The following is a 26854-nucleotide window of genomic DNA, read 5'->3' as shown; positions in this document are numbered from 1 at the left end:
CACATATGCGTGTATATATACATGCATACATATACACACACACACATACATATACATATACATATACATATACATACAGATATACGCATAATAGATACACATTTGCTGGAGGAACACAGATACATAGGTTTATGTGTAGGTGAGTATGTATACTTAGGTATGCACCTTTGTGATGTAGAAGCAAACCCACACACCCGTCCACAGGCACACAGAAGCAGGTGCAGCACCTGGCACATTCTAGCAAAGCAGAGAAAAGAAAGTAAAGGTTTTCCAAATTAGTTGCCTTCTGCCTCCTGCCAAGCTAGCCCATCCCATAGGCTGAAACAGGAGACAGCAGCACAGTGCTGCACATCCTGATGCAGACCTGCTGGCTCAATTACGGGAGGCTGCCACATAAGGAGGTCCCCTGGTGCGTCCTCTGCACCCTTTGGAGAACCGGCAGGCACAGAAGTGAAGCAGAAGTTGGCAACACAGTGCCAACTCGAGAAGCTTCAGGTCGAGCCCAGCAGTTTTGCTTTCAGCAAAGCTGGCATTAGCCTCTAATTTGTTAGCATCCGGACACAAGTGTGCACACGCTGACACCCCTCCTTCCACTCTGCCCACATTTTGTTGTGCCTGAGCATTTGGTTACATTGGTGGCTGCTGCGCTTTGGAACCTTAAATATGACCGAAATCCCTCTCAGTGGCTCTTGGTGCACACCCCCTCTTTTCCTCAAGGCTGTCAATAACGGGGAGACTCCGCAGGGAGGAAAAGTGGTTTGGACTGACAGTCAGTGGGGCAAGGCTGAGACACTGCTAATGAGCCAGGGTGGACCAATAAAAGCAGCACGCAGTGGGAGAGGGAAAGAGAGACAGAGTCCTTGAACAGAAAGCAGCGTGATAATGAGGCCATAGTGTTTTGCTTTAGCTGCTTATGCTATGCAACCTGCAGCCTGCTGTGCAGGAAGAAGGTAAAGGGGAGTTGAGTTATTTAACCAAACTAAATAACAAGGAATTCTTGTCAGCACAAACAGCCTGCTTTTGCAGAACAATAGTCCCCTGTTGCTACATAAACACAGAGATCCAAGCTAGACTTGTATTTGATCTCCCCTGCGCCTGCTGTGGATTCAAACAACTCCATTACCACCATGAGGGCAGGAGTTCTGCCGGTGTCATAGGGATGGGCTCAATCCTCATGAGTTCCAGTGAGACAGAAACTCACTCTTTGCACCAAGGACACTGTAGAAAGAGCATTGGCCTCCAAATAGCTGGGCCTGGATGATCAGAGAATAACAGTGGGCTGCTGATTTATCCTGCCAAACTCTTTGTCCATCAGCAGTGATCTTAGCAGGTAAGTCAGGAGATAACTCATTGCCCCAAGCCTACCAGCTGTTGCAGCTAAATGTCTACCTATGGATCCATCCATGGGCAGGAACTTGTCTCAGTCAGTACATGGCATCCAGCAAGATCTGAAGGCAAAGAAAGGAGACCCAGTGATAATATTCAAGCCTGGGGACCTTGTGTTCTTGGGTTTGTGTCTGGCTCTGCCAGCAGTTCAGCATTTGACCATGGGCAAATTGCTTCCTTGCTCTATGCATCACCTGCACCATCTGTGAAGCAGAATTAATACTACTGTTAGCCTCAGACAGAGGTCTCTGATACTGGTTTCCCTCAGTGTCTGTGCAATTCTTTTGGGATCCTTTGCAGAAGAAGCAAACCATGAAGCCAGCAGTGATGTATATCAAAGTCCTGCTGGGATGTATAACGAGGACACATTATAAAAACCCTATGAACAAGACAGTAGGCTCTGCGTACAACTGGAAGATGATGAGTCTGCAAAAACTTTGTCCCTCTCAGAGGACAAAAACTCTAAAGAGGCAGAGTGCCCTTGAGGATTTGCCAGGGGGACTGCTCCCATGCACAGATCCTCAAGGGAATTGTCGCTGTGGAGAAGGCTCTGGGGAGGCAAGAACTACCCATGGAGGACTTCCACAACTCCCCTCTCTGCCAAGACTAGCCTCCAGGCAGAGGTGTAGCTAAGATAAGCTGTAGAGTGATGACATAAGTAGTCTTGAAAGTCAGAGGGAAGATATGGACCATCAACTCCAATTACCTTCACTGCAGGTGCTTAATCCCTCTTGCTGTTTGGCTATAATTTGTTTAGTTTTTCAAATCACTTCTCTCTGACTCCTGATCCCAGGGGATGTTGACATGTATTAGGCATGTTGCTAGAAAAATGCTCTGTATATGAAACTTACTCTAGTTCATTTATTTTGGGGATGGACAACTCCATCAGGTTTGTATCTGCTGCTTGCTTGGTGTGAAAAGTGGCTTGTCCTTTTCTCCTGCATGTTGCTTATTGTTTTTTTTCCCCCCTTAGAACGAGTTTTACCCACACTCCCCAATCCTTTTCCAGGTCAGTATATGTTTTATGTTGAAGTAGCTCTTTAACTGGGTCATTCTCCGTCATCCTGACAAATATTCAGAGCTTGGCAAAACAGTGCAGAAATGCAGGAAAATAAGGGCTTTCCCTTCTCATTTACATGTCATTTTGTCTTTTATTCTCACCTTCTTCATCCTTCTCTTTCCCCCCTCCTTCTTCAAAAAAACAATCAACTGAGCAGCAGCAACCTTTAACCAAGTTTTGAGCCATGGCATTGAGCTGTCAGGCAGGTGTGGACAGTCTTTAGTGGGGTTCAATCTCCCTGTAGACCTGCTTCTAAAACCATGCTTCTAAAACCCATCCTAAGCTCTCTCTGCCCACTTGATTTGGATCAAAAGCATAAGTAGACCTAAAACACTGGAAAAGACAAGTGGGAAACTAAAAATTAAAACACTGCCAAAAGGTTTTATCACTCTAGTTGAGCCTCCTATTATCCACAGTGAAACACTTTGTTTTCTCATGCTTTTGTCCCACCTCTACAAGTCTTCCCATCACATCTGCATCTGAGGCAGAAAGCACAAAAAGAGACACATGGTGAGGTGTCACTGTCTGCTTTATTCCAAAAGCGAAGAAGATATGAAGGCAAAACAGTGTCCGGGTATTTATTTTTTCTGTCTCTGTGTTGCCCACTCCTGCCTTGGGTGCAGACAGCATGGTCCCAACATCCATATTAGATTTGGGGCTTGGTTGTGATATTTTCATTCTGTAAAAGCACAGGGACCAGGCATGTCCCAAAAGCAGGCTACAGCATTTGAAAGTGGTATCTGAAGCTAAATCAACAATAAGGCAGCGAGTCCCTGTGTTCACTGAAAAAATCTTGGCCTACAGCTCCTCAGTATCTTTGTTTTACTGCCATGTGAGGATGATGCACTCCACTTATGGGTTGCTCAGACACCTAAATTGTTAATGTCTGCACAGAGCTTTGGGTTAGAGTGTTATTAGGAGCCCATGTTGTTTTGCAAAAGAGCACCTGCTTGAACAAAGCACCTGCAGGTACTCTCATGAAAAGAGCAATAAATGCTGGGTGTTACACATGCTCCGTTTAACTACTCTTCTGTTTTCAAATCAAGCTCTGCTCTTGGCAACTTATTCAGGCTCAGGATGTAGTCACAATTGCCTATTTAAAAGGCAAATCCACAAATACAATTAAAGAAAAGTACCTAACAATTTTTTTTTTTTTTTAATGAAAGTGGGAGGTAGAAATCAAGCTACCATTAAAATTAAATCCCAGGGAGTGATTTGTAAATAACATTCAAGGAGCTGAGAAAAGGAGTAAAGTAGGCCATTGAGAACCAACTGGGGAAAAATAAATCCAATTAAACACCATTATCTTATGTATTGCAAATGAAACTTGTGCTTGGATATGAAATTAAAGTTGCTGAGGCTGTTTTGGATGTAGGGTTTTGAGGAGTTTTCCAGTTTGAGGTGTTCTTTTTTTTAGCAGAATTTTCAATGACAAATATTTTTGTCTGATAAAAAACCCCAGGGCTCTTTGGTTTTATGATTATTTTTATTATATATCCTTAACTTCCACAGGCAGGCAGCCCTGTTTACAGCTGGTTTTGAATTAGGAGCCCATTAAGCTAAATGATAAAGCAAAATCTGCAAGTGAGCAAGGCCAGGATTCCCATTACAAATACAGCTCCTAATCAACTTGCCAAGGCCATCCTGCACAGCTTTAGGTGATCATTTAAAACACTTTCCCCTCCATCTCTGAAGCTGTTATATTTTTACTGCTCCCCAGTTTCCTGAGATCATCTTGAAGGATATCCTGGTGCGCCATCACTCCTGTGAGGAGTCTCCAGGAATTTATGGTGCCAAGTTCTGGTGTATCTCCAGTGACCCAGGTCATGCCAAGAGGATTTTGCAGAGTGGGAAAGCAGAGTTTAAATACTCTGGGCCTCTCTTGTTTTCTGAAAGCCTTACCAGCTTCTCCATTGTGGGCCTTCAGCACAGATGCTGGTGATTTTCACATATGCTTTTACTTTGCTGCTCACCTTCAAAGAAATTTTGGGCATAAAAATTTGTTAGATCTTTTTCTTCCTATGAGTTGATGTTTTGAAATGTAGTCCTCAGCCCTCAATTAAGCCATTCCTCAATGACCAGAATCACAGCCACCTTCTTCTTCTTTCTTCCTCAATTTTCATTTCTGTTAATCCTCAGTAACACTTCCCTGCCCTGTGGGGTTTTGAGCATTAATTTAAAAGGAAGGTGATTTGAGACGAAGAGAGCTGTAGTCCTGGTAAGCATTGCCATCATTAGCTAGCTGCTTTGGAAACATCTTGCTTTCAGGCAGGCTAGAGACTCAGAAGCAGCTCATTCAACTAAACAAATGAGACTTGAATTTGATGAGACGCTTTCCTGAACCGCTGGTGGAGCCCAGTTGATTCAACTCTCAGCTGAGTTGTCCTTGATAAATTTTCCAGCCCTCCTGATTTTGCAACCAGGCACTCAAAATGCCTTGAAATGTATTCTGGGATGGTGCCACATCATCACATCTTTTTGTCTGCATTATAACATCATGTTACAATGGGCTGACACAACACCTGCTGTCACCAAGCAGGGACCTTACTACATCATCAGGTGCCTTTTCAAAAGGACTCTTCTTCGGGAAAAAGAGAATTTGTTCATTCCACACCACATCTGCCAATGGAAGGGCAAGTGGCCCTACTGAACCTCAAAGGCACCTGTCACAATTGCCTGGCACTAGCCCCATCTTTGTCCTTCATTGTCCCTTGTGTTCAGCCCTTTGAATATGAACTCCTTCCCTTTGATTAGAACCTAGTGTGCACATCAGAATGCCTTAGCCAGACTGATGGGCTTCAAAACCTGTGAGCCTTCCTCACAGGAGTTTTGTGATGAGAGCTTGCCAGAGGCCAAGTAGGAGTTTCTCAGTGTGGTTAGCTTCATGCCCTGGGAGCTATGCAAGGAGGATGTGGTGTTTCAGAAAGCAGCACATCCAGTGCTGCCCACAGGGCAAAAAATGTGTCAGTCTTTGGGGACTGATCATGGTTGTCAATAGGTTGATGCAAGATTTATAGCAATAGTGTGTTAGTAATTAGCAGAGTGAGATGGAAAAGGAGAATGAGGAGTCCTGCCTTTCTGCCAAAATGTGCACTGATCGGAGAATGACCCTATGTGACTGTAGATTGTAGATAGTCTCCATTTAGCTGTAGCCTGTACTAATGTTTTCATCAGGTGGGTGGGAGCTGGGGGTAGGGAGAAGAGAGATGTTCATTTGGGTCTGATGGCCAGAGTGGGAAACAGAGAGCAGCTTTCTTTCTAATACCTTCTCAGTCCTCTTTCCACTCTCTGGGTGTACTAGCATGCAGAAGAGAGTTTCTCTGTTGCAGTGGTCACCTCCCACCTATCTCTGCTTCCCTTTTGATTTCTGTAGTGCATGGGCCCTGCCAGTTCTGCTGAGCCGGCTGCGTCAACAGGGTCTGCTTTGGCAAAATCTGAGTCCATTAAAGTTAAGGACAAAAGCAAAGGAGATTACAGCAGAGACTACAGGCTATAAAGGGTTAAAATTTTATGGAAATTTGCTGACTAGGCAGTCAGCCCTGCCAGTGTAATGGGACAAACTGAAAGACTCATCTACCTCTGGAGTCCTCTTCACTGAGGCCTGAGGGTGCTTTCTCATTTGGGCTCCAGAAGAGAGTCAGTGAAAATCCAGGCCTTCAAGCCTTCAAAACAAACTGGTTGGCAGCGCTAAAGAAGCTAGGGAAGTATAGACAGGCCAAAATTCACAATCTTGTCTTTTTGTGATCCCAACACAGAAATAGAGAAAAAATAATGACCAGGGGAAAAAATGGCCATAGGGATGAAGCATGTGAGGGTGTATTTGCAACCATGTCAAGTCTGGTATTCCCATAAATCCTAAGGCAGTTGAGTGACATAGTTCAGCTGTGCTGGTCACTCCACAATGATGAGTGGCTGACTACTCAGGGCATGCCTCACTTCCCTGAAAACTGCCTGAGCCCTTAGCACTGGCAGCTGATCACACCCATGACCCTGGGTGGGAAGCACAACTCATGGCTCTCCTGGCTTCCTGTGGATGCTATCCACCCAGATTTTCCAAAGAGCTCAGTTTCCATTTGGTGAGTGCAGAAAGGATTGACCCTGTAGGGTGGATGCTCAGACAGACCAAGCTTCTCTTGCTGCTTAGGGTCAATGTCAGTCCTTGCCAGGGCTGCAGGCACTGAGGGCTGGCACTGAACTGGGTGCCAAGCCTGTGAGGCCTTCAGGCCAAGGGAGCAGGAGGACAAGGCAGGGCGAGGGCAGGCAGCCAGCATCGCAGTAATTGCTTCCTTTTATTTCATAGGTACAAGGCAAGGGATAGCACTGTATCTTATTTTGGCTGTGTGGTTTAAAGTGAGTAATACCAAAGTCAGAAGTGATGATACTGTCTTCCAAAAGGAGGTAGTATGGATGTAGACAAAAACAACATCTTAGGGAAAAGATATATGCCAAGAATTGATGCCAAGCTACCAACATTGCTTGGTGGGTTTTGCTGAATAGCAACAGACAGCTTCTGTTTGTTGAGATTGCTTAAAAAAACTAAAAGCCAATCTGCTTCTTCCCACCCCTCCCCTCCAAAAAAAGAAACAAGCTTTCTTAGAGAAAAATAGAGACATGAGGGAAAGAAAGAGAAATGGCGTTACTGCCTGATCTGTTTCTGTACTTTTTGTTCATTATTTTAATGTAAATTGATTTATTACAAAATGAGCCTTGGGTTGTATATTATAGCACAGTGCTGTGGATGATCCAGTGAGTAAAGAAGATCAGCAGCAGAGGGTAGGAACTGACACAGGAAGTCCCAGAAAGATATTACTCCAAGCTGAACCCTTGCAGTGGATAAGGAAGATGTTTCAAGGTCTGTGCAGTCACCAGTGTGGCTTTGCATGCATGCAGAACAGTCCTGCAGAACACAGGTCAGGGCACAGCACTCAGGTGGGAGAGTGGAGCTTGGGTGGATCCAGTGGGGGAATAACTGCACTGCAGGGATTAGAAACAAACCCATGGAAGAGTGACTGCCAGGGAGAATCAGTTGTCTGATGGGCACAGTGATAGTGCTATAGCATGGACAGAGTACCCTGCAGAACAGAGCTGTGGCAGGGTCTAACCCTCCTGAGCCAGATATTCCCAGCCCAGAAGACACTCATAGCCTTATACTATCTGTATGTTAGATGAGCTTCTGAAGTCTTCAACTGAACCTTCCTTCTTTAGAGATACTGAAGACAATCTATCCCCACTGCACAGCAGGTGTACTTAAATCCTTGCTCTCTCCCTCTTGTTCTCCCTATTTCTTATGTTGACTGGCTGACTGAAAATGCGGAGGGCAGCAAGGAGGAGGATGGAGAACTGCCACTGTTGTCTTGATTTAATCCTTAAACACACAAAAACTCCTCCAACCCCTGTGAGAAAATGACCAAAGAATAATTTTCACCTTCCTCCTCCTCCTTCTCTTCTTCGCCCTTCCATTTCCAGTGTAAACCACTCAAGAATTTACCTAACAAGCTGGCCTCCCCTCTGGTTATTGTCCCAAGTGAACAGCCTCTCCATTCACTAACCCATGACGGTAAGTTGGTTTTGGGAAGCAGGTTTATCTTCCGAGCTCAGGCAGTGCACTGGGCCTGCTTGTGAAATGGTTGCCATTCAGTGTCTGCTCTGCTGTTGATAAAGCACATTACACATGGCTGGGCTTGCATGATTAATACAGCTGTCTAAGTGCTCTCTCTAAAAACAAAAACAAACAGAAAGGAAAAGGGAGGTGTGGGATTTGGGAGGGAGGGAGAGTGTGCATGGGGAATAAAAGCAACCATTCCAAAGAATTCAGGCTTGCAGAAAAAGGCAGAGCACTCCTGGAAGACCTTCCCTCCCATGGGTGAGCAGGTCTTTGAGCAGAGCTCCCCTGCAAAAGGCAGAGGCCTCGTGGCAAGGTGAGCAGAGAGCAATGTGCGTGATCCTTCCCCAGCATCGCCTGCATGTTCCTCTGCAGCCTGCGGAATGGATGCATGGGTGGGAGCACAGGATCAGGCCCTGGAAAGGATGTGCTCTGACCAACATGGCGTCAGCAGGGTCTGGTCAGGCAGCCCCTACGGTGGGTGTTGCGGTTACACAGGCACACTGAGCCTTGGCGACACTGCCTAGCCACGTCACCGTACACACCTGTGCTCAGAGGCACAGGCCACAGGCACTGACCAATCTCCAGGCACCCAAGAACATCTAATGAGGAACAGGAATATCTTTCTGCATCTTTCCCAATGCTCCAACTCATCTGGCTGAAGGCCTGCTCAGCAGCCTGTGTAAGCTGTATCAACTTTCCCTTCTTAATAGTGGTCTGAGAATGGGCTGTGAGAAACCACAGTGGCTTCCTGGGCCAGGTATTAAAGCCATGCTTGCACTGTTAGGGTGTCAAAGTGACCAGGAGTCATACTTTGGAATTGCACGCACACGGACATTTACATATTTTGATGAGAATTACAGGGAACACAAGGTAATATTTACTTAGACCCCACACTTTAGAGACATACACCAGCGCAAGGGCCCAGCTTGACTGTCATGACATCTCTAATTCACTGAATTACTGAGAGTGATATCCCTAAGAAAGCCTCAAGGACAGGCTGGGAGGAAACTCCTCTGCAGATACTTAGAGAAAGATAGGGAGGGCAGAGGCTGCAGTAGGACTGGATTTTAGTACCAGTGTAACCTCAAGCACAATGACCACTCTCCACCTCAATTTAGTTCTTTTTCTGCTCCAGTCACCCCTACATATGTCCCCTGCCTCTTCATTTCTGGCCACAGCCACTCAAATCTTTTCCATGCCATAAATCCAGTAAAGCTTGTAGAAAACCATAGCAGGGATGAAGTGGGTAAACAGACAGACATGAAACTGATGAAAATATTAATTTTTCAAGAGGTTCCAGAGCCTCCAATTAGCAAACCTGCTTCCTAGGGCAGCATGTGCCCTGCATGAGGGGAGCTGTGCTGTTTGTCCTCTATCGAGAACACTGGGTTATGTGCTGGCATCGCCTTTGGTCTGCAGTACCCTAAACATGTGCTTCAGAGAGGAGCAGGAAAGGGATTGCTTTAACCTAGGGAACCAAAAAGCAGAAAAAGCTCAGATCTTCCCAAAATTACTCCTGAAAAAGTACAGTAAATTCACGAATACAAGCCGCACTGAGTATAAGCCGCATCTCTGGGTGTTGGCAAATATTTCGGTTTTTGTCCATAAATAAGCCGCACCCGAATATAAGCTGCTCTGTCATTCGCAGCGAGGACCCGTGTGCAATTAGTAACAGAACCGCGGGAGGGCAGGGTTTACTGGCTGAACTAAGGCTGTGCAGGCTCGGCCCGCTCGGGGCTGCTGATGGGGCCAGGTGGCCCAGCCCGGCGCTGCCGCTCGGGGCTGGCCGCCGTTGCCACTGGGCTCGGGGCCACCCACCACTGCCACTGGGCTCGGTCACCCCGGGTCGGCACTGCCCCGCGGTGGCAGGCAGGGACGGAGCTTCCCCCGCTCCTACGGCAGCAGCGGCGGGCGGGGACGGAGCTTTCCCGCGCCCGTGGCGCCAGCGGTGGGCGCGGACAAAGCACCTCGCCTCCTCCCCGAGCCGCGGCAATGGCTGCGCGGGGCTCCCGTCGGCTCCCCGAGCCGCGGCAATGGCGGCGCGCACTTCCCCCCCCCTCCCCGGGCAGCGGCAATGGCGGCGCGCCCCCCCACCCGTCCTCCCCTGGGCTGCGGCAGAGGAGGGAAGAGAGCTCTCCCGCCTCTCTCCCCCCCGCCCCGTGCTGCCTGCAGGGAGCCAGGGCAACACAGTAACACTGTAACAATCGCGGAATGCCGGCTTTTACTGGCAGGTGCTTGGCTCGGCACCCTGGCTGGCACGTCTGGGGTTGTAAATGTCAGAAAATTATTCACATATTAGCCGCCCCCGACTATTAGCCGCAGTTCCGGGTTTCCACCAAAATTTTTGTCAAATTGCTGCAGCTTGTACTCGTGAAATTACTGTATATGCTATGTGATTTGGGTTTTTTGTGGTTTGTTGGGTTTTGGGTTTTCTTTTTTCTTTGTTTTTGACACTTTGCTTGCAGAATGAGAGTCTTTAATGTGTGATTTGAAGACATTACAGCTTTAGGTATCTGTTTTTTAAGTCGCTGGGGAAGATGGGGTTTGGGGGACTTTTGGCTTTTTTAAAATAACCCTTCAGTTGCTAGGGAAATAAAGAGGGTGTGAGAACAATTTCTTCAGCTATGAGAAAACATTGAAACTTTTTATATACACAAGACAGATCTGATGATGAAAGATCTGTGTAACCTTGAAACAAAGGTGGTCTTCTGCCTACCACCAACCTCACTGGTCAGGATAATAACAGCTCAATTTTAGACTAGGATTACTATAAACCAGCTCCAGGATAAATGGTGTAAGCAAACAGCTCTTGAACACTACGACCTTCTCAGAAAGACACTGAAAAATACGATTTCAGGGATACTCTTTAGACCTTAGGGAAGGATGGGTGAGCTGCATTACAGAATGAATCTTCATTCCTCTAAGACATGAGGTATGATAGATGAGTACTTAGTACACCATGAATAAGCTCCAAAACACGGGGAAGAACTGTTCAGTTCTAAAAAAGCATGAGCAAATTCTGAAGTACATTAAACCGAGTGCAAAGATTGATAGACACCAGAGACATTTCTTTAATCTTGTTGGAGAGTTGCTGGAGGGCATCCTCCCCAGCTTACACAGTGGTACTTGCACCTCTAGGAAAACAGCCTACTGCCACTGCAGTCACAGTCAACTTTTAATTACAGGAGCAGAACTGGGAGTGACAATGGGGAATGAGCAGGCAATGAGCAAAATAGCTTCAACACTGGGAACAGGGGAGAAAAGGAGTGTCTTCCAAGAAGACAGGGAAGGAACAGGAAAGAAGTAAGAAAAAAAGCCCCAAATGAACTCTAGTAAGTAGAAGCTGGTAATCCCTAAAGCCTCAGAGTAGAGTGCAAAGCTCTGGAAGAAAGAAATTAATAACTTTCAAAGTTTGACCTTGAAAATGGAATTAACAGTATTCCTCCCTTTTAAGCCTCCATGATAATAAAGATTTCATCTTCTGAAGCCCTGGCAATAGAGTCAACAGACTAGGAAAAATTTCTTCCTGCGGAGCAGCTGGCAACTGCAAACCCTAAGACCCCTGCAGGCCCCGGGGAGTGAGATGACAGAGACACCTGTGTGATGCACATCCTCTTTCACTTGTGCCTTCTGCTTTAGAGGTGGGGTTTTTTCTTCCCCCCTCCCCCATCATTTTTGGTCCTATTTTTTGCTCAAGGGTCAGAACTTCAGCCTTCACTGTAAGTAGAGCCAACCTATCAACAACATGGAGCCCAGAGCTGCTCAGAGTGGATGGCACCTGGAAGAACAGCAGGCTGTACTTGGTTTATCATCACTCTTTTCTTCCCATCAGAGACAAGTTCTTCAAGCCCAGCCCATGCTGCTTTCTGGTTTCTCTTCCATTCAGAAACTTATGGGGATCAATTGCCCTCTAACACCAGATTTTACCTTGCAACTTATCCTGGCAGGATCCTAAGGGCAGATTCTCCAAAGCAAATCAAGAGCTAGGAGCTCTCTGATGCCCTTTGAACCTTCTCTGTGGGCTCTCTTCCATCAGCAAACTGCAGATATGTCAAGCCCTGGAGTCGTCTTGGAGTAATGCAAATAAGAGAAAAATTGGCAGCTGCTGTTTCTTGTCCTGCCTTCATTTTGGTTTACTCAGATCATGAGACTGGCAAATGTGGATGTGAAGCGTGTAGATGGGTAGATGAATTTTTTTCCCTCAGGAATGTATCTGCTCTCTGCTTGCATCTCAAATGATCCTTTTTAAAGGTCTGTGTTGGGAATCTTGAAAGTAACAGGTTCAGTTTCTGCTGGTGATGATCATGGTGCATACACTTGGAGGCATTCCTCTGGTGAACTTGTGGGTTCACTTACACATCTGGCCTCATTTGCCTCTTGAGCAAGGCTTGTGTCATGGTACAGTCTCCATTTCCTTCTCATACCCTTCAAGCATGCTGTTGGTGTTACAAAAATGAGCTGGAGGGAGTGAAGAGATAGAAGGGGGATTATCTGTGTGGAGGAAGTAGAATAATAAGATGGCTTGGGTTGGAAGGGACCTTAAGGACCATCTAGTTTCAAATCCCTGCTATGGGCAGGGCACTTTTCACTAGACCAGGGTGCTCACAACCCATCCAATCTGGCACTGTACATTTCCAAGGATGGGATATCCACAGTTTCTGTGAATGCCTCACTATTCTCATAGTGAAGAATTTCTTCCTTATATACAATCTAAATCTACCCTCTTTCAATGTAAGACCATTACTCCTTGTCCCATCGCTACACACCCTTACAAAAAGCCCTTCTCCAGCTCTTGTCAGTGTCTCAGGTACTGGAAAACCATGGTGCCATGGAAGATCATGGAGTCTTCTCTTCTCGAGGTTGAATAACTCTGACTCTTTCAGACTGTCTTCATAGGAGAGGTGGTCCAGCCTTCTGAGAATTTTCATGGCCTTTCCCAGCACTCAGAGCAACAGGTCCATTTTCATGCTGGGAGCCCATCCTAAGTGGAATAAGTAGAGTGGGTTACAAACTTCGCCACCCCCTGCACCCTCAGTTTCTGCTGCCGTAGTGGGTAGATGTCCTGCTTTTTATATGTCTTCGAAAGAGGTTTTGCCGAGGATGCAGATGTAGTGGTTTGGAAAGATGCAGGCCAGTGGGGGCCATACTCCGTGTAGCCGCCTGTGTCTGGTTGAGCAGCGGTGGCTCGGGGCGCACAGAGCTGGCACCCTTCCCTCAGCGTGGTCTCGGGGGCTCTGTCGTGCGGGACCCAGGCTTTTCCCGGGCGAGGGTGCAGAGCCGCCTAGCCCCGGGTGCACTCCCAGCGTTTCCCGAGCCCTTCCCAGTCCGGAGGCTGCCTGGATGGCGAGGCGGGGTCGGTGTCCTTCGTCTGCCACCTCGCGGGGAAGGAGCGGCGCTTCGGCGGGCGGGGACAGAGAGACAGGGACAGAGGGACAGCGGGACCCGCAGAGAGCGCCCGGCCCAGGAAGGGTGACAGGACATGTACGAGCTCTGTTCCCCTGCATGGGGTCACAGCCCTGGCAGCACACCTTTGCTTGCTGCTGCTCCTGCCCTTTTTCGCACCTGCTTGTTGGCATCTGAGCTTCACCGGGCACTACATCCATACCTAAACTTCTCTGCTGGAAACCCCACTTTTTCCCCGAAGTTCTGAACCCGGGCTGGTACTGGCTGCCTGCCTTTGCAGTCCTGGTACTAATGCTCTCTTCCCAGAAGCACCGTCACTCCCCTCTGCCTGTCTCCCTCATCCTTGCTTTCCTGGTGCCTGGCCAGGACCTAATTTCCTCTCTTTATCTCCATTTTTCCCAGGACCTGTTCTCATTACTTACCTAACCTTAATGCTTACGTAACATCCTCAGTTTCCCCATCCTCGCCCTGGCTGACATCTCCTCACCTTGCCCTTTTCTGTGTTATGAGCTGAGCATTCCTATATTACCATTTCAGTTGAAGATCTTCCCTGGTATGATTTCCTGTGCTGTAGCCCAGCATTGGTACAAGTGCAAGGCTCATCCTGTCACTCCAGTCCACATTACCTTCTTCTTACATCTCTCATCACAGCAGCCTTTTCACCTCTTCGTGCAGCCCCCGACCTTCAGGGGGCACTGTCGGCTTTAAGAGGCCAACACAAGCCATGAGGCAGGGACTGTGCAGGGCTAGCCTTCAGACCTCGGACACTGCTGCAGAAGCTGGGTGTGTTGCAAGTTGTTGTGACAAAAAACTCATCTCTCCCTTTCCTGGGAAGATCTGAACACTGTGCAGTTAATTCTTCCCACACTGAGCAGTTTCCTTAGCCTGGCTCTCCCAGAGTCAGCAGAGGAGGCTGCAGAGCAAGGAGTGCGTGAGACAGTTTTAATCTAACCAGTTCAGGTAGCAACTAATAGTAGGCAGCATGCCAGGCCATCTGTTAATGCCAAGGTCCAGAAGTCATAGGAAAACACAGCATCCAAATTTAATGTGGGGCCATGATGTCATTGCTGGCAGCTCACTGCTGCTGTGCTTCTTTAAGACCTGAAGGAGGCTATGGATATGGAAGTCTCCAGGCAGTCCAGAAGTGACCAGACAAGTTCATGGATGATGAAATTAATCTCAAAGGAGTGCAGTTTCTGCTGGCTTATAATCACTCTGAAGCAGCTGAGGTAGGCTGGCCTCATGCTCCTGGCAGGTCCCCATCGAGCAACCACAGAGGACTGAAGGTTAGACAAGACCCTTGGACTGACCCAGCAAAGGTCTTGCCTTGTAGTGTGCTCCTCAGGCTGGTTTTGAGGATGAAAGCAGCTGCTGGCTTTGCAATCTGTCTGTGGTTTGCTCTCAGTGTAAGCAGCACCCTGCTTTTCCCCTTTTCCTCTGCCATCTAATCCAAATCCCCCCATCCTTCTCACCGTGTCCTTTCCTACATTCTTCATGGGAGTAGGAGCAGTTCTTGCACCATCACACACACAAGCATTACAGCTATAATAGCCAATTCTGATACAGTTGCACACATCCCCACATCCTTTCTAGTGAAACCTTGGTTAGGCTGGCTTGCAGCGCTCTGCACACCGCGAGCATGCAGCAACTCTTCTGCCTCATGCTGCATGGATGGGTTTGCCTGCAGGAGTGTTAGGCTCCAGGTGAAATTGCTGATGTCCCAGATTGAAGGTCTTGACACCCCTTCTGCATCTTCACTCAGAAGGATGTGGAAGTTCTCCCAGAAGCATTAGGGATGATTCCTGGAGCATCTGTGTGCCAGGCTGTTATTCTGGGCTGTTGCACATGGGCAGGTGGGCAGGAGCAGTGAGGTCACAATGGCATGGCTCTGTCTTTCCCATTGTCAAATTTAAGGATGCAGCGAGAGTTACATTGTCTTGGGGAGAGGAGTGGGATGGGAGCTGCACATGATCCCCTTTCAGCCATGTGAGAACTACTACAACTCTCTAAAACTTGGCCAAGGTTACCTTGTGGTGTGGCACCAATGCAGATCACCTGGGCTGAATGTGTGGAAACGGTAAAACCTTGGAAACACAGGATGCAGTGTCCCATGAAGCTGTTGCAGCACATAGGCATCATGGCAGGACTCCACCTGCCTCTGCAGCAGGTATCCAAATGTCTCACATTTGTCGCAAGGAAGAGCAGTTCAGTTGTTCTGCCTCGACAGCTTTCAGTCTGCTCCTTCTTGATTTGCTTAATGGGATCTGACTTGGTTAGCATTTAGGTTCTGGGGTCCCTTAGGGGTTTAGCTGTGAAATGCTGCCAGATATTCATATTAGCTCATCAACATCGGAAACCAAATTTCCTCGCCTTCAATATCCTGACCCTTACGTGGTCATGGATTTGGCAGGCCTGCTGAATTGCCGGGGCAGGATGGGGGGATGAATAGGCCGTGATATTATAGTAAATTCCCAGAGCACAGGCTCAAGGTCACCGAAGCGGGAGACCGCAGGGACAGCCCTGAAGCTCCCGGTGCCAGCGGAGAGGGAGCAGGAGTGGGCAACCGGGGATCTTTCATGAGGGGAGTTCTGGGGGTCTCCAGCGGGCTGGGACCGCTCCCCGCGGTGGCCGCCAGAGGGCGCCGGAGACCGCTGGCTGGCCCGCTGCTGCTGAGGGACGGCGAGGGGATGTACGGGAATGGCGAGGAATGGACGGGGATGGCGAGGGATGGACGGGTATGGCGAGGGATGGACGGGGATGGCGAGGGATGGACGGGGATGGCGAGGGATGGACGGGGATGGCGAGGGGATGTACGGGGATGTTGAAGGATGTATGAGGATGGTGAGGGGATGTGCAGGGATGGCGAGGGATGTATGGGGATTGCGAAGGGTTGTACGGGAATGGTGAGGACATGTAGGGAATGGCGATGGGATGTACGGGGATGGCAAGGGAATGTGACGGGGGCTGCAGGACCAGGATGGCCAGGGGATATGTGAGGATGGCGAGGGGCTACAGGGTAGGGAGTTTGCAAGGGGTCTGTGCACTGGGGGCTGCAGGGATGGGGCATTGTGGCAGTCTGTGCGCTCAGAGGCCCGGGGGCTGCCCTGTGTGTATGCACACCTAGGGGAGCTGTGCCCACGTGTGCCTGTCCACACGTGCACATCCCGCCATGCAGCGAGGTGAGCACACTAGGGGAGGGCACTGTGCAGGTGAGGGCTGGTACTGTCCCCCCAGCATGAGTGCTCACCTATGCCCGTGTGGGTACCTCAGTGGCCATGGCAGGGGTGTGCACAGCCCACAGCAGCAGCTGCTCGTGCACACACATGGAGAAGTCATCATGCAAACATGGGCTGGCACAGCCTGAGGTATGTTTGGGAAGGAATGGTGACTGATAGAATAAATTGAAAACAGATGCTATTTCCTGCAGAAAATCCCACTCAAAGACAAACATTTTACTTTCTTCCAGCATTTTCACTCTCTTTCTTATTACACTTGAGTAGCTGTTGTCCCCCCAAAACATTATTTTGTGATAGAATTATGACCTTTCCACATTTTTACAGCATTTGTGACAGTAAACCTAGCACCCATGGCATGTATTCTATCTATCTATGCTGTAAAACCCAGATATTCCATGTGGCCTCCAGGGTTATGTGCAGAGGCTGCAACGGATCCCAGTCTTGCCAGTCAGCCTAACACACTGCCTAACACCTGCATGGTCTGCTGGTGAGAACGGCTGCTAATGTTAGCCTGTGATGTGGCACAGAAGATGATCAGGACTGCATATGGAGAGCTTTCTGCAGCCAGCTCCACCATCTGACTGGGACACAAGGGGAGCCATGAGAACATGTATTATTTTTCATCTCTGGAGATGGGAGTTTCAGCATTTCAGATGCTCACAAACTTATACACACAAGCTCAAGCAGAACAGAAGCCAGTGTGACCCTCTCCCAAGTCCTCCACACATCACATGTCTTTGTGTGTCCTTTCTTATACCTGGATATTCCAGAGTCTCATCTCTTACTGCACCACACCATGCCATACCTCTGCCACCAGTCCCCACCCAGCTCACAAACTCTGATCCATGCATTCAGATGCATTAAGGCAGCAGTACCCAACCAAGGTCAAACATCCCCTTGCCTCTGCTGTGCTGGGTGTGCAGTGCGTGCCACCATTGGTGCAAATGTCTTTGCTCCAGTTGAGTGGACACCCTATAAAAGTGGCAAAGAGGAGGAATGGTTGTCATGAGAATGTTATGTACGTGTCCATGGGTACATTAAGATAAATAGTATTTAAACCAGCTAGTAAAAATGTGGTGGCTGAATTTTTTTTGTGGGAAATACACCCTGCCTGATGTGCTCTTGTTTACTTGCTAGGCCAGAAGAGTCATGTTTTGTTTCAAAAAGGCATGCAAATGGTCCCAAACAGTCTCCCCACCATTATTTGGCTGTGAGAGATGCTTTTTCTGAAACATAGGTGAGGTAGGGCTAGCAGTTGAAGTGAAACTTGTTCCTGAGTTTAGGGGAGGAAATGAAACAGTGAAAAAAAAAGTGTTGTAGGATTTGTGTGACAAACCACAAAAGATGCATGTGGACTAACTGAAAAAAAGAAGCCATAGATGGACATAAATTTTCCACACAAATCAACACATACTTACAGTAATTTCACGAATACAAGCCGCACCATTTTGACTAAAATTTTACTCCCACACCGGAAATGCGGCTAACACTCAGGAGCAGCTAATATGTGAATAATTTTCTGACATGTCCAACCCCAGAAATGGAAACCGAGGTGCCGAGTCGAGCAACCTGCCAGTAAAAGCCGGCATTTCGCGATTGTTACAAATTGTTACTCTGTTGCGCAGTTGGTGGAGCCTGGTTCCCTGCAGGTAGCACGGGGCAGGGAGAGGCGGGAGAGCTCTCTCCTTCCCTCCTCTGCCGCAACCCCGGGGGAGAGACAGGGGGGTTCCGTGCTGCCATCCCCGTGGCCCGTGGGGTAAGCGGGGGGCTCCTGCCCCCGCCTGCCGCGGCAGGAGCAGGCAGGCTCCGTCCCCGCCTGCCCCACGGGGCAGCGCCGGGCCGGAGCGAGTGAGTCCAGTGGCAGCGGCGGCCGGCCCCGAGCGGCCCCGCTGAGCAGCCCCACCAAACTGGGCCCCTGACCCCGTCGGCAACCCCGAGCGGGCCGAGCCTGCACAACCTTAGCCGAGCCAGTAAACCCCCCGCCCTGCCGCGATTCTGTTACTGTTTGGCAACTTTGTTGCGCGCGGGTCCTCACTGCGAACGACAGAGCGGCTTATACTCAGGTGCGGCTTATTTATGGACAAAGAACGAAATGTTTGCCAACACCCAGAGATGCGGCTTATAGTCCGTGCGGCTTGTATTCGTGAAATTACTGTACTTAAAAATCAAAGAACAGAACTGAAGCACAAACAGCTACTCTGGTCATCTACCTTAGGAAGAAATCAGACAAATGAAAGTGCAATGGAATTTGAGGGACTCTGGAGACATTCCTCTTGGATTTGCTGCCTTTTAGTCACTTGTTTGAGTTTAATAGTGACTGTGCTGCTGAGCAAACCTGTGGGTGGCACCTGTGCTCTCAGGAGAGCAGGACTCTTCACCTTTGCAGGTTGTGAGGAAGCAGTTGTACTTCAGCCTCATGACAGGGCTTTTTTTTTTTTGCTCCCCTCTGCCATCAGAAACAGTTTTTCTTTGTAGTAAGCATGACTTCTTTCTTCCACAGCAGGATCAGTTCCAACATAAAACCTCATCTCCATCTCCACACGCCAGCATTTTACACGCACATATATATGTATAAATGTACATATGTGTGCATATGTACATATATGAGCACTTTATCTGCACATACTTATGGTGAGCTTGCATTTACAGACCCACAACCATGTACACCTCCCTGATCGATTATCAAGAAAAGGTTGCCAAGCCTTGGGATTGCAGGGTGAATTTAAAACAGCACCACGGCTATTAAAGTCATCCAGAAAAGGGAACCCATAAATGAGAGGATGAATGAGAAGATGTCAGGAGTGTTAGCGCTTAATATTCCCAGAGCGAGGCTGTGTTATTTGTTGCTGCAGCAGCGCGCTTCTCCCTGCCCCCTCTGATGAAGCCTGCAGATGTGCACACACACACACACACACACACACACACACACACACACACACACACACACGCAACTTCATTTCCCACCCTCCTGAAAAATCAACCTCCCTGGCATACCCTGCACCCTCACCCCATAGGTGTCGTGCCACAGGGTTATGCATGCCACAGCAACTCCTCCACCTTTCTCCACCCCAACTGAGAAACAATTTATTACGGTGCAATCCTGGGAGGGAGGGGAGGTGTCTGCTGGTTGGGCCCATGTTTTATTGATTGGACCACTGTGATTAATCAGTTCCTGTGGAGCTGATGTCTGCCTGCAGACAGGTACTGGCCACTGCACAGAATTACAAGTCCTGGCATCACCACTAGGAAGGTGGTGGAGTGGGCAGGTGGGGGGTAGTGACCAGGGGCTGCATCTGCAAAGGTGTGAACCTTATTCCTTCACTGGAAGGCCAGCAGCTCCCAGTTGAAGGCACAGCAAGGGTTGGGATGTGGTCAGCAGCCAGGGTTGAGCCTTCCTGCTTGCTCCAGGCCCTGTTCCTCCAGTGTGGGTGTTGTTTAGGGAGAGCCACATGCCATTGGAGTGTTGGGCTGAGGGAAGGAGGATGCTGATGAGCTGGCAGACAGCCGCCTCTAGCTGGGCTGGAGAGAGGCTCACCAAGGTGGGAAAGCGGCTGTGCCCTGCAGCCCAAACCCACCACTGCAGGAGTAGCCTGGGACTGAAGCACTGCGTTCCTGTGTCACCCCCATCTCACCCAGCCTCGTGTAACCTTGTCTTCTCTTCTCTCCCTTCTCGCACCCTGCAGGACCTGGCACAGGGAGAGTAGACAACGGCTCCATGAGTTTGGCCATCCCACTGTGGCTTCTGGCAGCATCCCTACTCTGCCTACTCAGCAAATGTTAATACAAATCAGAATTAAAATAATAATATTAATAATAATTAAAAAAAACAACACGACAACAACAACAACAACACACAAAACAAAACGCGTTATACAGGAGACAGAGCGAAGAGAGGGGAGAGAGAAAAAAGAGGGGGGGAGAGCGAGACGACTGTTTCTTTCACAACTTTTGTGTGTTCAGGAGTGAAGAGGGGGGAGAGGAAAAATTACAGCAAAGAAGACTCAGCAACATTTAATCCAAAACCTGAAAAGCCGGCTGTCAAGTCATCGACTGCCTAGGAGGCAACATGAAGAGAGGGAAAGAATGGGGCGCCAGCAAGGATCGTGTAGCCGGAGGATGCTGCAATGTAAACAATCCAACAAAACCCACAAAGCCAATTAAAAAGAAGATCCCTTTTCTTTTCTCTCCTCCTTCCTCTTTTCCATACTCCCTCACTTTCCTTCCTTCCTCCTCTTTCTTTCTTTTGCAGAAAGAGATCTTTGCTTCGGTGTCTATAGCCATTTAACTTTTTGGATGCCCTGGGTCATTTTTGTGAGCTAATGCTCAGCCAGTTCCTACTTTTAAAAACAAATTAAAAAAAAAAAAAAAGGGAAAAGAAAAAAAAACAAACAAAAAAACCACCAAACAAACAAAAAAAAACCCAAAAAAAACCCACAAAGAAACAAACAACCACAAGCCAGAGCAAGTCACCTGAAGCTCTCTGCACACTGGTGTCCTGTGAAGAACTCCATCCTCTCTTCCCTTCTCCCTGCACCCAGCCCTTGCTAGATACCTTCTTTCCTGTCCCCTTCTTCATACAACATCACCCCACAGGCCTGAACTAAAGCTATATCAACTCTACTGAAAGCCTACTTTTCTTTTTTTTCTTTTAAAACCCTCTTCCTTCCCCCCACTGCCCCATTCAACCAGGTGTCTTTCTCTTTCTCCTGTGTATGCTTGTGTGCGTGCGTGCATGCATGTGTGGCTCTTGCTCCATCTTCACTCTTTGTCTTTCTCTTGCTCTTTCTAAGCATGCAAAACAAACAGTCCATGTGTACATATACTCATCCTATTGTAGATAATGTCCTGCCTTGTAAGTGTGAGACAAGATGCAGAGAGATAACTTAGGCAGAGAGGAGGGGTGAGGAAAGAGGGGCAGCTGCAACACATGTTCACATTGTGTCCCTTCTCCTGTGTCCTCATTGGCTTTTTGTCTTCTGGCGACCTTGCTTGCAAGAGTCAGTCTGCGCCCTTGCCTAGGCTTTTTTTCCTCTCCCACCTCCAACTTGTTTGGCTTTCAGCCTCCAAGTACCAACATAGCAGCCTGTGCTATGCATGAGTGCTTGCACATGCTCATGGGGGTGTGCACTCATGCAATTGTCCAAGCAAGCAGAAGAAACCAAGACTGGCCTACAACACTATGGACTGAAGAGTGTTGCCACCATTCCTCCTGGGGATGGGAGGCTGAGCTGGTGGGATGTGAGTGATGAGACCTTGGACGTCACCAAGCAGCCATTCCTTTTAGGTGTAGTGTGCATAGGAACAATACCCCAACATGAAAACCACAATCTGGTCATTCCTAACCATTTTGGTAGACATGCAAAAATAGAGCCAAAACCCTTTTTCGTTGCTTTGTTGTTTTTGTTCTCATTGTCCTCTCCAGTATAAAGAGAAATGTAGGTTGTGTAAGGGTGAGTGTGTATGTGGGTGTGTGTGTTGTACACCACTGCTATTACAAAACTCACTGCAAATTCCACATCTGAAAGAAATTGGGTCAAAAAATGGCCAGGACCTGTGAATGTAAGAAATAAAACAAATGTCAGGTCCAAAATCCTAGGCTTACAAGGTGATTAAAATGATGCAGCAAAGTAGTGGGCAGCTCAATTTCCCCTGCTTTTCTCTTATCTCAAGGGTGCTGGTCTTGCTGGAGAGTGCCCCACACTTCCCATGGCAGAATCACATACAAAGGTGCCAACAAGAGAGGCTTTAGTGCCTCCTAAGTGAGGGGGTGAGAAAAAGTTGTGAGAAACAGGACTGAGAAAATGCTGGGTGGTGGCTGGAATTTGCCACACCAGCACAAGGTCTGCTGCAGGAGCCAGAGTGAGCAGGGGCTGCAGTGCCTGTGTGTGGGTGGGGCAGAGGGGAGAAGACTCCTGTCCCCTGGCCCTCACGAGCCATAGGATCCACCAGCAGCAAAGGCGATAAAACAGGGTTTAGCAGGTAGGCCTTTTTTGGAGAGAGGAATGTACAGGGGAGAGCTTGATTTAGCCCACTGAAGTCGAGTGACTACCCCACGACAGCACAGCGCTTTACAGGCGCTCAGCCACTCAGCTTTCAAGCAGCGGCCAGTTTCCTGCTCTGTCTTTGCCCTGGGCATTGGGACAGTGGCAGCACACTTGGCAGCCGTGCTCACATGCAGGCAAGGGGGAAACAATTTGGCCTTGCATTATGCGGGAGGGGATACCCACCATGTGGTCCTTTTCCAGGAAGGCAAGTGGGAATTACTGCCTGCGAGCCCGTCCCCACCTTTGCATGAGGCTCCTGCCTGTGCTCAGCATGGTGCTTTTGCCTTGCACTGTGGCACTGCCAGCACTGCCCTCTCGCTGCTGAGGTCAGTTGTTCCAAGAAGCAGCAGGCAAACATTAAAGCAGGCAGCCAAGGGCTCCTCCCAGGCAGCCAGAAGGAAATTTATTAGAAACATGAGACATGCTGAAGTTTGGACATTGCAAGGGTTGGTGTAGAACTGCTGTGGGATTGGGTGGTGGTAATTTATGGTCCTCCAGACCCCAAAGCCATACCTGCAAGTGGGTGCAAGCTGCAAGTGGTCTACTGGTGCTTGAAATCCACCCAAGGTGCCCAGGGATGGCTCATTTTCTCCAAAATAGGGCAGTCATTGATGGGGACTTGGGTATCTTCTTTGGAGACTGGTGTGTGTTAGTCCATGAAAAAAATGCCCTGCATCCTTCAGAGCATGCAGACATCCAGTCCTTGTGCCTAACCTTCAGGAGAGCCATCTAATTCAAAGTCTTAGTAACAAGTCCAGATTTTCTGCTGCAGCAGGCCTCCTCTTTCCCCTGGTATAGTCGTGAGCTGATCCTGATCCCAGAAGCCAGGTCTTGGAGCTGCACCCTTTCCTGCACACTGGCACAAGCAAAAACACCACACTGCTCTTTCTCAGGGCTGCCCCTATGCCTGGATTTATTGACACAGGCTTGTTGAAAAAGATGGGCAGCCTGCAGTGTTTTGCTGTGACAGGCTGCTCCTAAGGGCTGAGACAAACCCGCTTTAGGTTCTCTGATGTCAACCCAGTTGCTATGGTAATGCGTGCCCCATGGGTTCTCTGTATGTGTTTTGTCAGCATGGGGTCACTCCTAGGCACTGGGGTCACACACATCAGACCCCTACGGTGTGATGGAGGTCATCAAGTCCCAGCACCTCATTATTTCACGTCTGTTTTGGTTCAAAGGAGTTTTGAGGGGATTTTTTTAGATGTCAAGGCACAGAGGCATATGCTTAAAAGGGAAATATCCCACTAAAAGCAGGGCATCCATTTTCTGAAGCCATCTTCCCATTAGTGAGGGATATGGCCCCAGCCCCAGTGCTGGGATCTGGTCTTTCCTGCAGGCCCTGAGCAGATCTTTGCCTCTGTTGCACGGCTGTGAAACAGGGTGAAAGCCAGTTAATTGCAGACCTCTCTGAGAAAAGCCACCAACACCAAGTATGCCTGTTGACTGCAGAGATGCTGGGAAACCCACTTCTGGCAAGGTCTGTTTCTTGAAGGGGTGGGGGAATTGTGGGTAGGTTGGAGTTTGGTTTTCTCCAAGGATCTAATCCTCTAAGCTGCAGTGGGCCCCACAGGGTGCTGTAAAAATCACCCTGTTTCTCCTGAACTCAAGCTGAACTCAAGCTCCCTGAACTTTGAGGACCTGTTCAAAGCATCTGTCAAGAGGTGAGCCCAGATGAATATAGGAAACACAGGCAAGGTCTAATGTTTTTTCCCATTCTTTCTCCCCTCCATGCTCTGACAGAGAAGTTGCAATGGCTTTTCTCATGTCTCAGGCCCTTCTCTCTGAAACTGTATCTCCTCATCATCTCTTTTCCCTGTTTACATTGCTATCTTTCCCATCACCTCCCAAAAAGCTGTGTTCTTGCTTCCTGCTGTCTCTCAGCTGGTTGGAGAACAGGAAAGATGGGAGTTTGTAACAGGACATCAGTTCCTTGAGCTTGTCAGTGTAATTGTGTTTGATTGATGGAGATTTAACATTTAGTGTTATAAAACGATATGAAAAAAATGGAAAAAATTGTATTTCTTCTACTGGTTTGTAAATATTACAAGAGTTACATGAGATGTCTGGTAATGTTCAAGCAGAGGAACAAAAACTTAGATTTCATATATGGCCCCATAATTGCTAGCAGATTTCTAACCCTTTTCAGATGACTGAGAGGAGGGGTGAAGGCAAGTCTTTCTGAAAGATACTGGACAGAGGAAATGCAGCCACCCCAAGCCACATGAACTTCATGCTTGATTGCAGCATGTTGCTTGGAGCGTGTGCCTGGTCAGATGGAAAACAAAGCAAATGCCTGTCTCTGAACGGCTGGGAAGGGCGATGTGGGATGCTCCAGCCGACACCTGTATCTTGGCAGTTGTGTTCATTTCTGTTTGTTTGCAACTCCGCGCTTGTGGGCTCGTTGCTCAGTGATACACCCTCTCCTCCCGCCCCGTACCCGCTTTCTTCACCAGTGAAGTTGTGTCGCCCCATGCTAGCCCCAAGTGCATGTGAACGTGCCATTCATGGAGATTTCATTGGTGACATGCTTTGTGTCAAGAGTTAGTCTTTGTCTGCACATCTTTCTCACACCACTGACTGTTCACCACTTGGGCAGATTGCTCGTGCACTGATGCTTACCCCACTTTTGGTCAAAGAACATCCAAGCCCCACCAGCTCTTCTTAGCTCCAGGTGCATCCAGACCATGCCCCAAGGCCACCTGTCTGAGTAACCCCGTTCTGAAAGTCCAAGCACGCAGCATGGACAAAGCCACCATCAAAAGCCATGTGGTCTCCAAGCTGAGTGGAAGCTACACATCTGGAAGGAATTTGGGGGAGCAGCAGAAAGTCCTGATGAAACAAGAGGATCTGGGAAGTCAGAGGAATTATGCTAGAATCCTTCACAGATGATATTTCAGCTCAGTTTTTGTGCAGTGTTTCATCATTTTGCCCTCCCCTGGTGAGGGAATCTATGGGCACAGGGAAACACCTCTACTCCTCCCAACCCCTCGCACTTCCGCTTCCTCTCCTCCAAGCACACTCCTGCAGCCCTAATGATCATGGTGATTGATGTGATGTAGCAACTGACATGGGGGATGGCTGATCAAGACAGTGTGACAGAGGAAGTGCCAAGGGGGTGAGCAGTTCTCTCTCTTTCTCTCGCTCTCTTTCTGTCTCGCTCTCTCCTGATGGTGAAGTCTTACTGCTTCTCTGACTCAAGGACACAAAAACTCTTGAGTTAGAAATGCTGGCAGCAAACTGTCCTATGGGAAGAGCAAAACTTGAGTCAGGGAAGTGATGGAGAAGCTGACGAGGAGCAATTTCCAAGATGTGATGCTGGTGGAAAAGGATAGGGATGAGTGCTGTCCGTCATCCATGCACAGAACTCTCAGGTTCACCAGCAAGGAGACCGTGGCGTCTCAATGCTAATCTTAGAGTGGCTTCATTTCTAGTGGGATGCCCAGAAGATATTTTTTTTTAATTGTGTGACTGCTGAATAAGAACTGTGCCACACCACTACAACCTCTTTCACTTTTCCTTCTTGTAACTTGCTAGAACAGTGATCAGGCAGCTCCCATTAGCCCCTCAAATTTTTCCTAATTGTCGGCTCGCATTAGGGCAATATATGGTGCTTGCTCGTTGGTCCACTCACTGTATCAGGGGAGCAGAAGTCATCTTGGTGAGAGTGCATTGGTATGGTCCTCTCTACCTCTGTGGATCAAGGTGATGGAGTGAGGCAAGGAGACCTGCCAAGGCAGGTCTTGGGCAAGAGGAGCAGCTCTCCTAATTAGCCCAGGCAGGTGGGAAGAAAAGGATCCGTCACCTGCTGCAGGCTTAGCTTAGGGTTATCTGGTGCCACAGCAACTCAGACTGCCCTGTAGGCCTTGTAGAAGAGCCCAGACAGTGGAGAAGGAGGAGGCTGTGACGGGGGACATGACTTCAGCACAGGTGGTGGGGGCTGCATGAGCAGCAGGGCTCCTTGGGCAGCGCAGCTGGGGAGGGGGCAGAGATTGCATCTCTGTGAGGAGGGCCCTTCTTTCCTTGCTTGTCCTCATGGTGCATCAGGAGCTCCCTCCCATCCTCCCAGGGCATTCTCACCATGCAGCAAAGTGGGCCTCAGTGAGTAAAGCAGTGTGAC

At 48.6% G+C, this 26854-nt stretch overlaps 1 protein-coding gene across 3 annotated transcripts in view; it reads left to right on the top strand.

Moving 5' to 3' along the window:
* LOC116992811 (limbic system associated membrane protein) overlaps nt 1-22071 on the top strand; it is a 1292475-nt gene extending 1270404 nt beyond the window's left edge. For 2 of the 3 annotated variants that reach the window (XM_033052803.2, XM_033052802.2), the window contains 2 exons: nt 2360-2395; nt 20374-22071. In XM_033052803.2, coding sequence (XP_032908694.1) covers nt 2360-2395; nt 20374-20471 — 134 coding nt within the window. In that variant the 3' untranslated portion in view covers nt 20472-22071. The remainder of the gene's footprint in view (nt 1-2359; nt 2396-20373) is intronic. The other variant, XM_033052805.2, reaches the window with a different exon arrangement.
* The last annotated feature ends 4783 nt before the right edge of the window (nt 22072-26854 follow it).

This window comes from Catharus ustulatus, chromosome 2 (genome assembly GCF_009819885.2).
Source record: "Catharus ustulatus isolate bCatUst1 chromosome 2, bCatUst1.pri.v2, whole genome shotgun sequence".
Taxonomy (NCBI): Eukaryota; Metazoa; Chordata; class Aves; order Passeriformes; family Turdidae; genus Catharus; species Catharus ustulatus.
The sequence above is the reverse complement of the archived record's forward strand: the minus strand, read 5'-3'. Positions and strand labels throughout refer to the sequence as shown.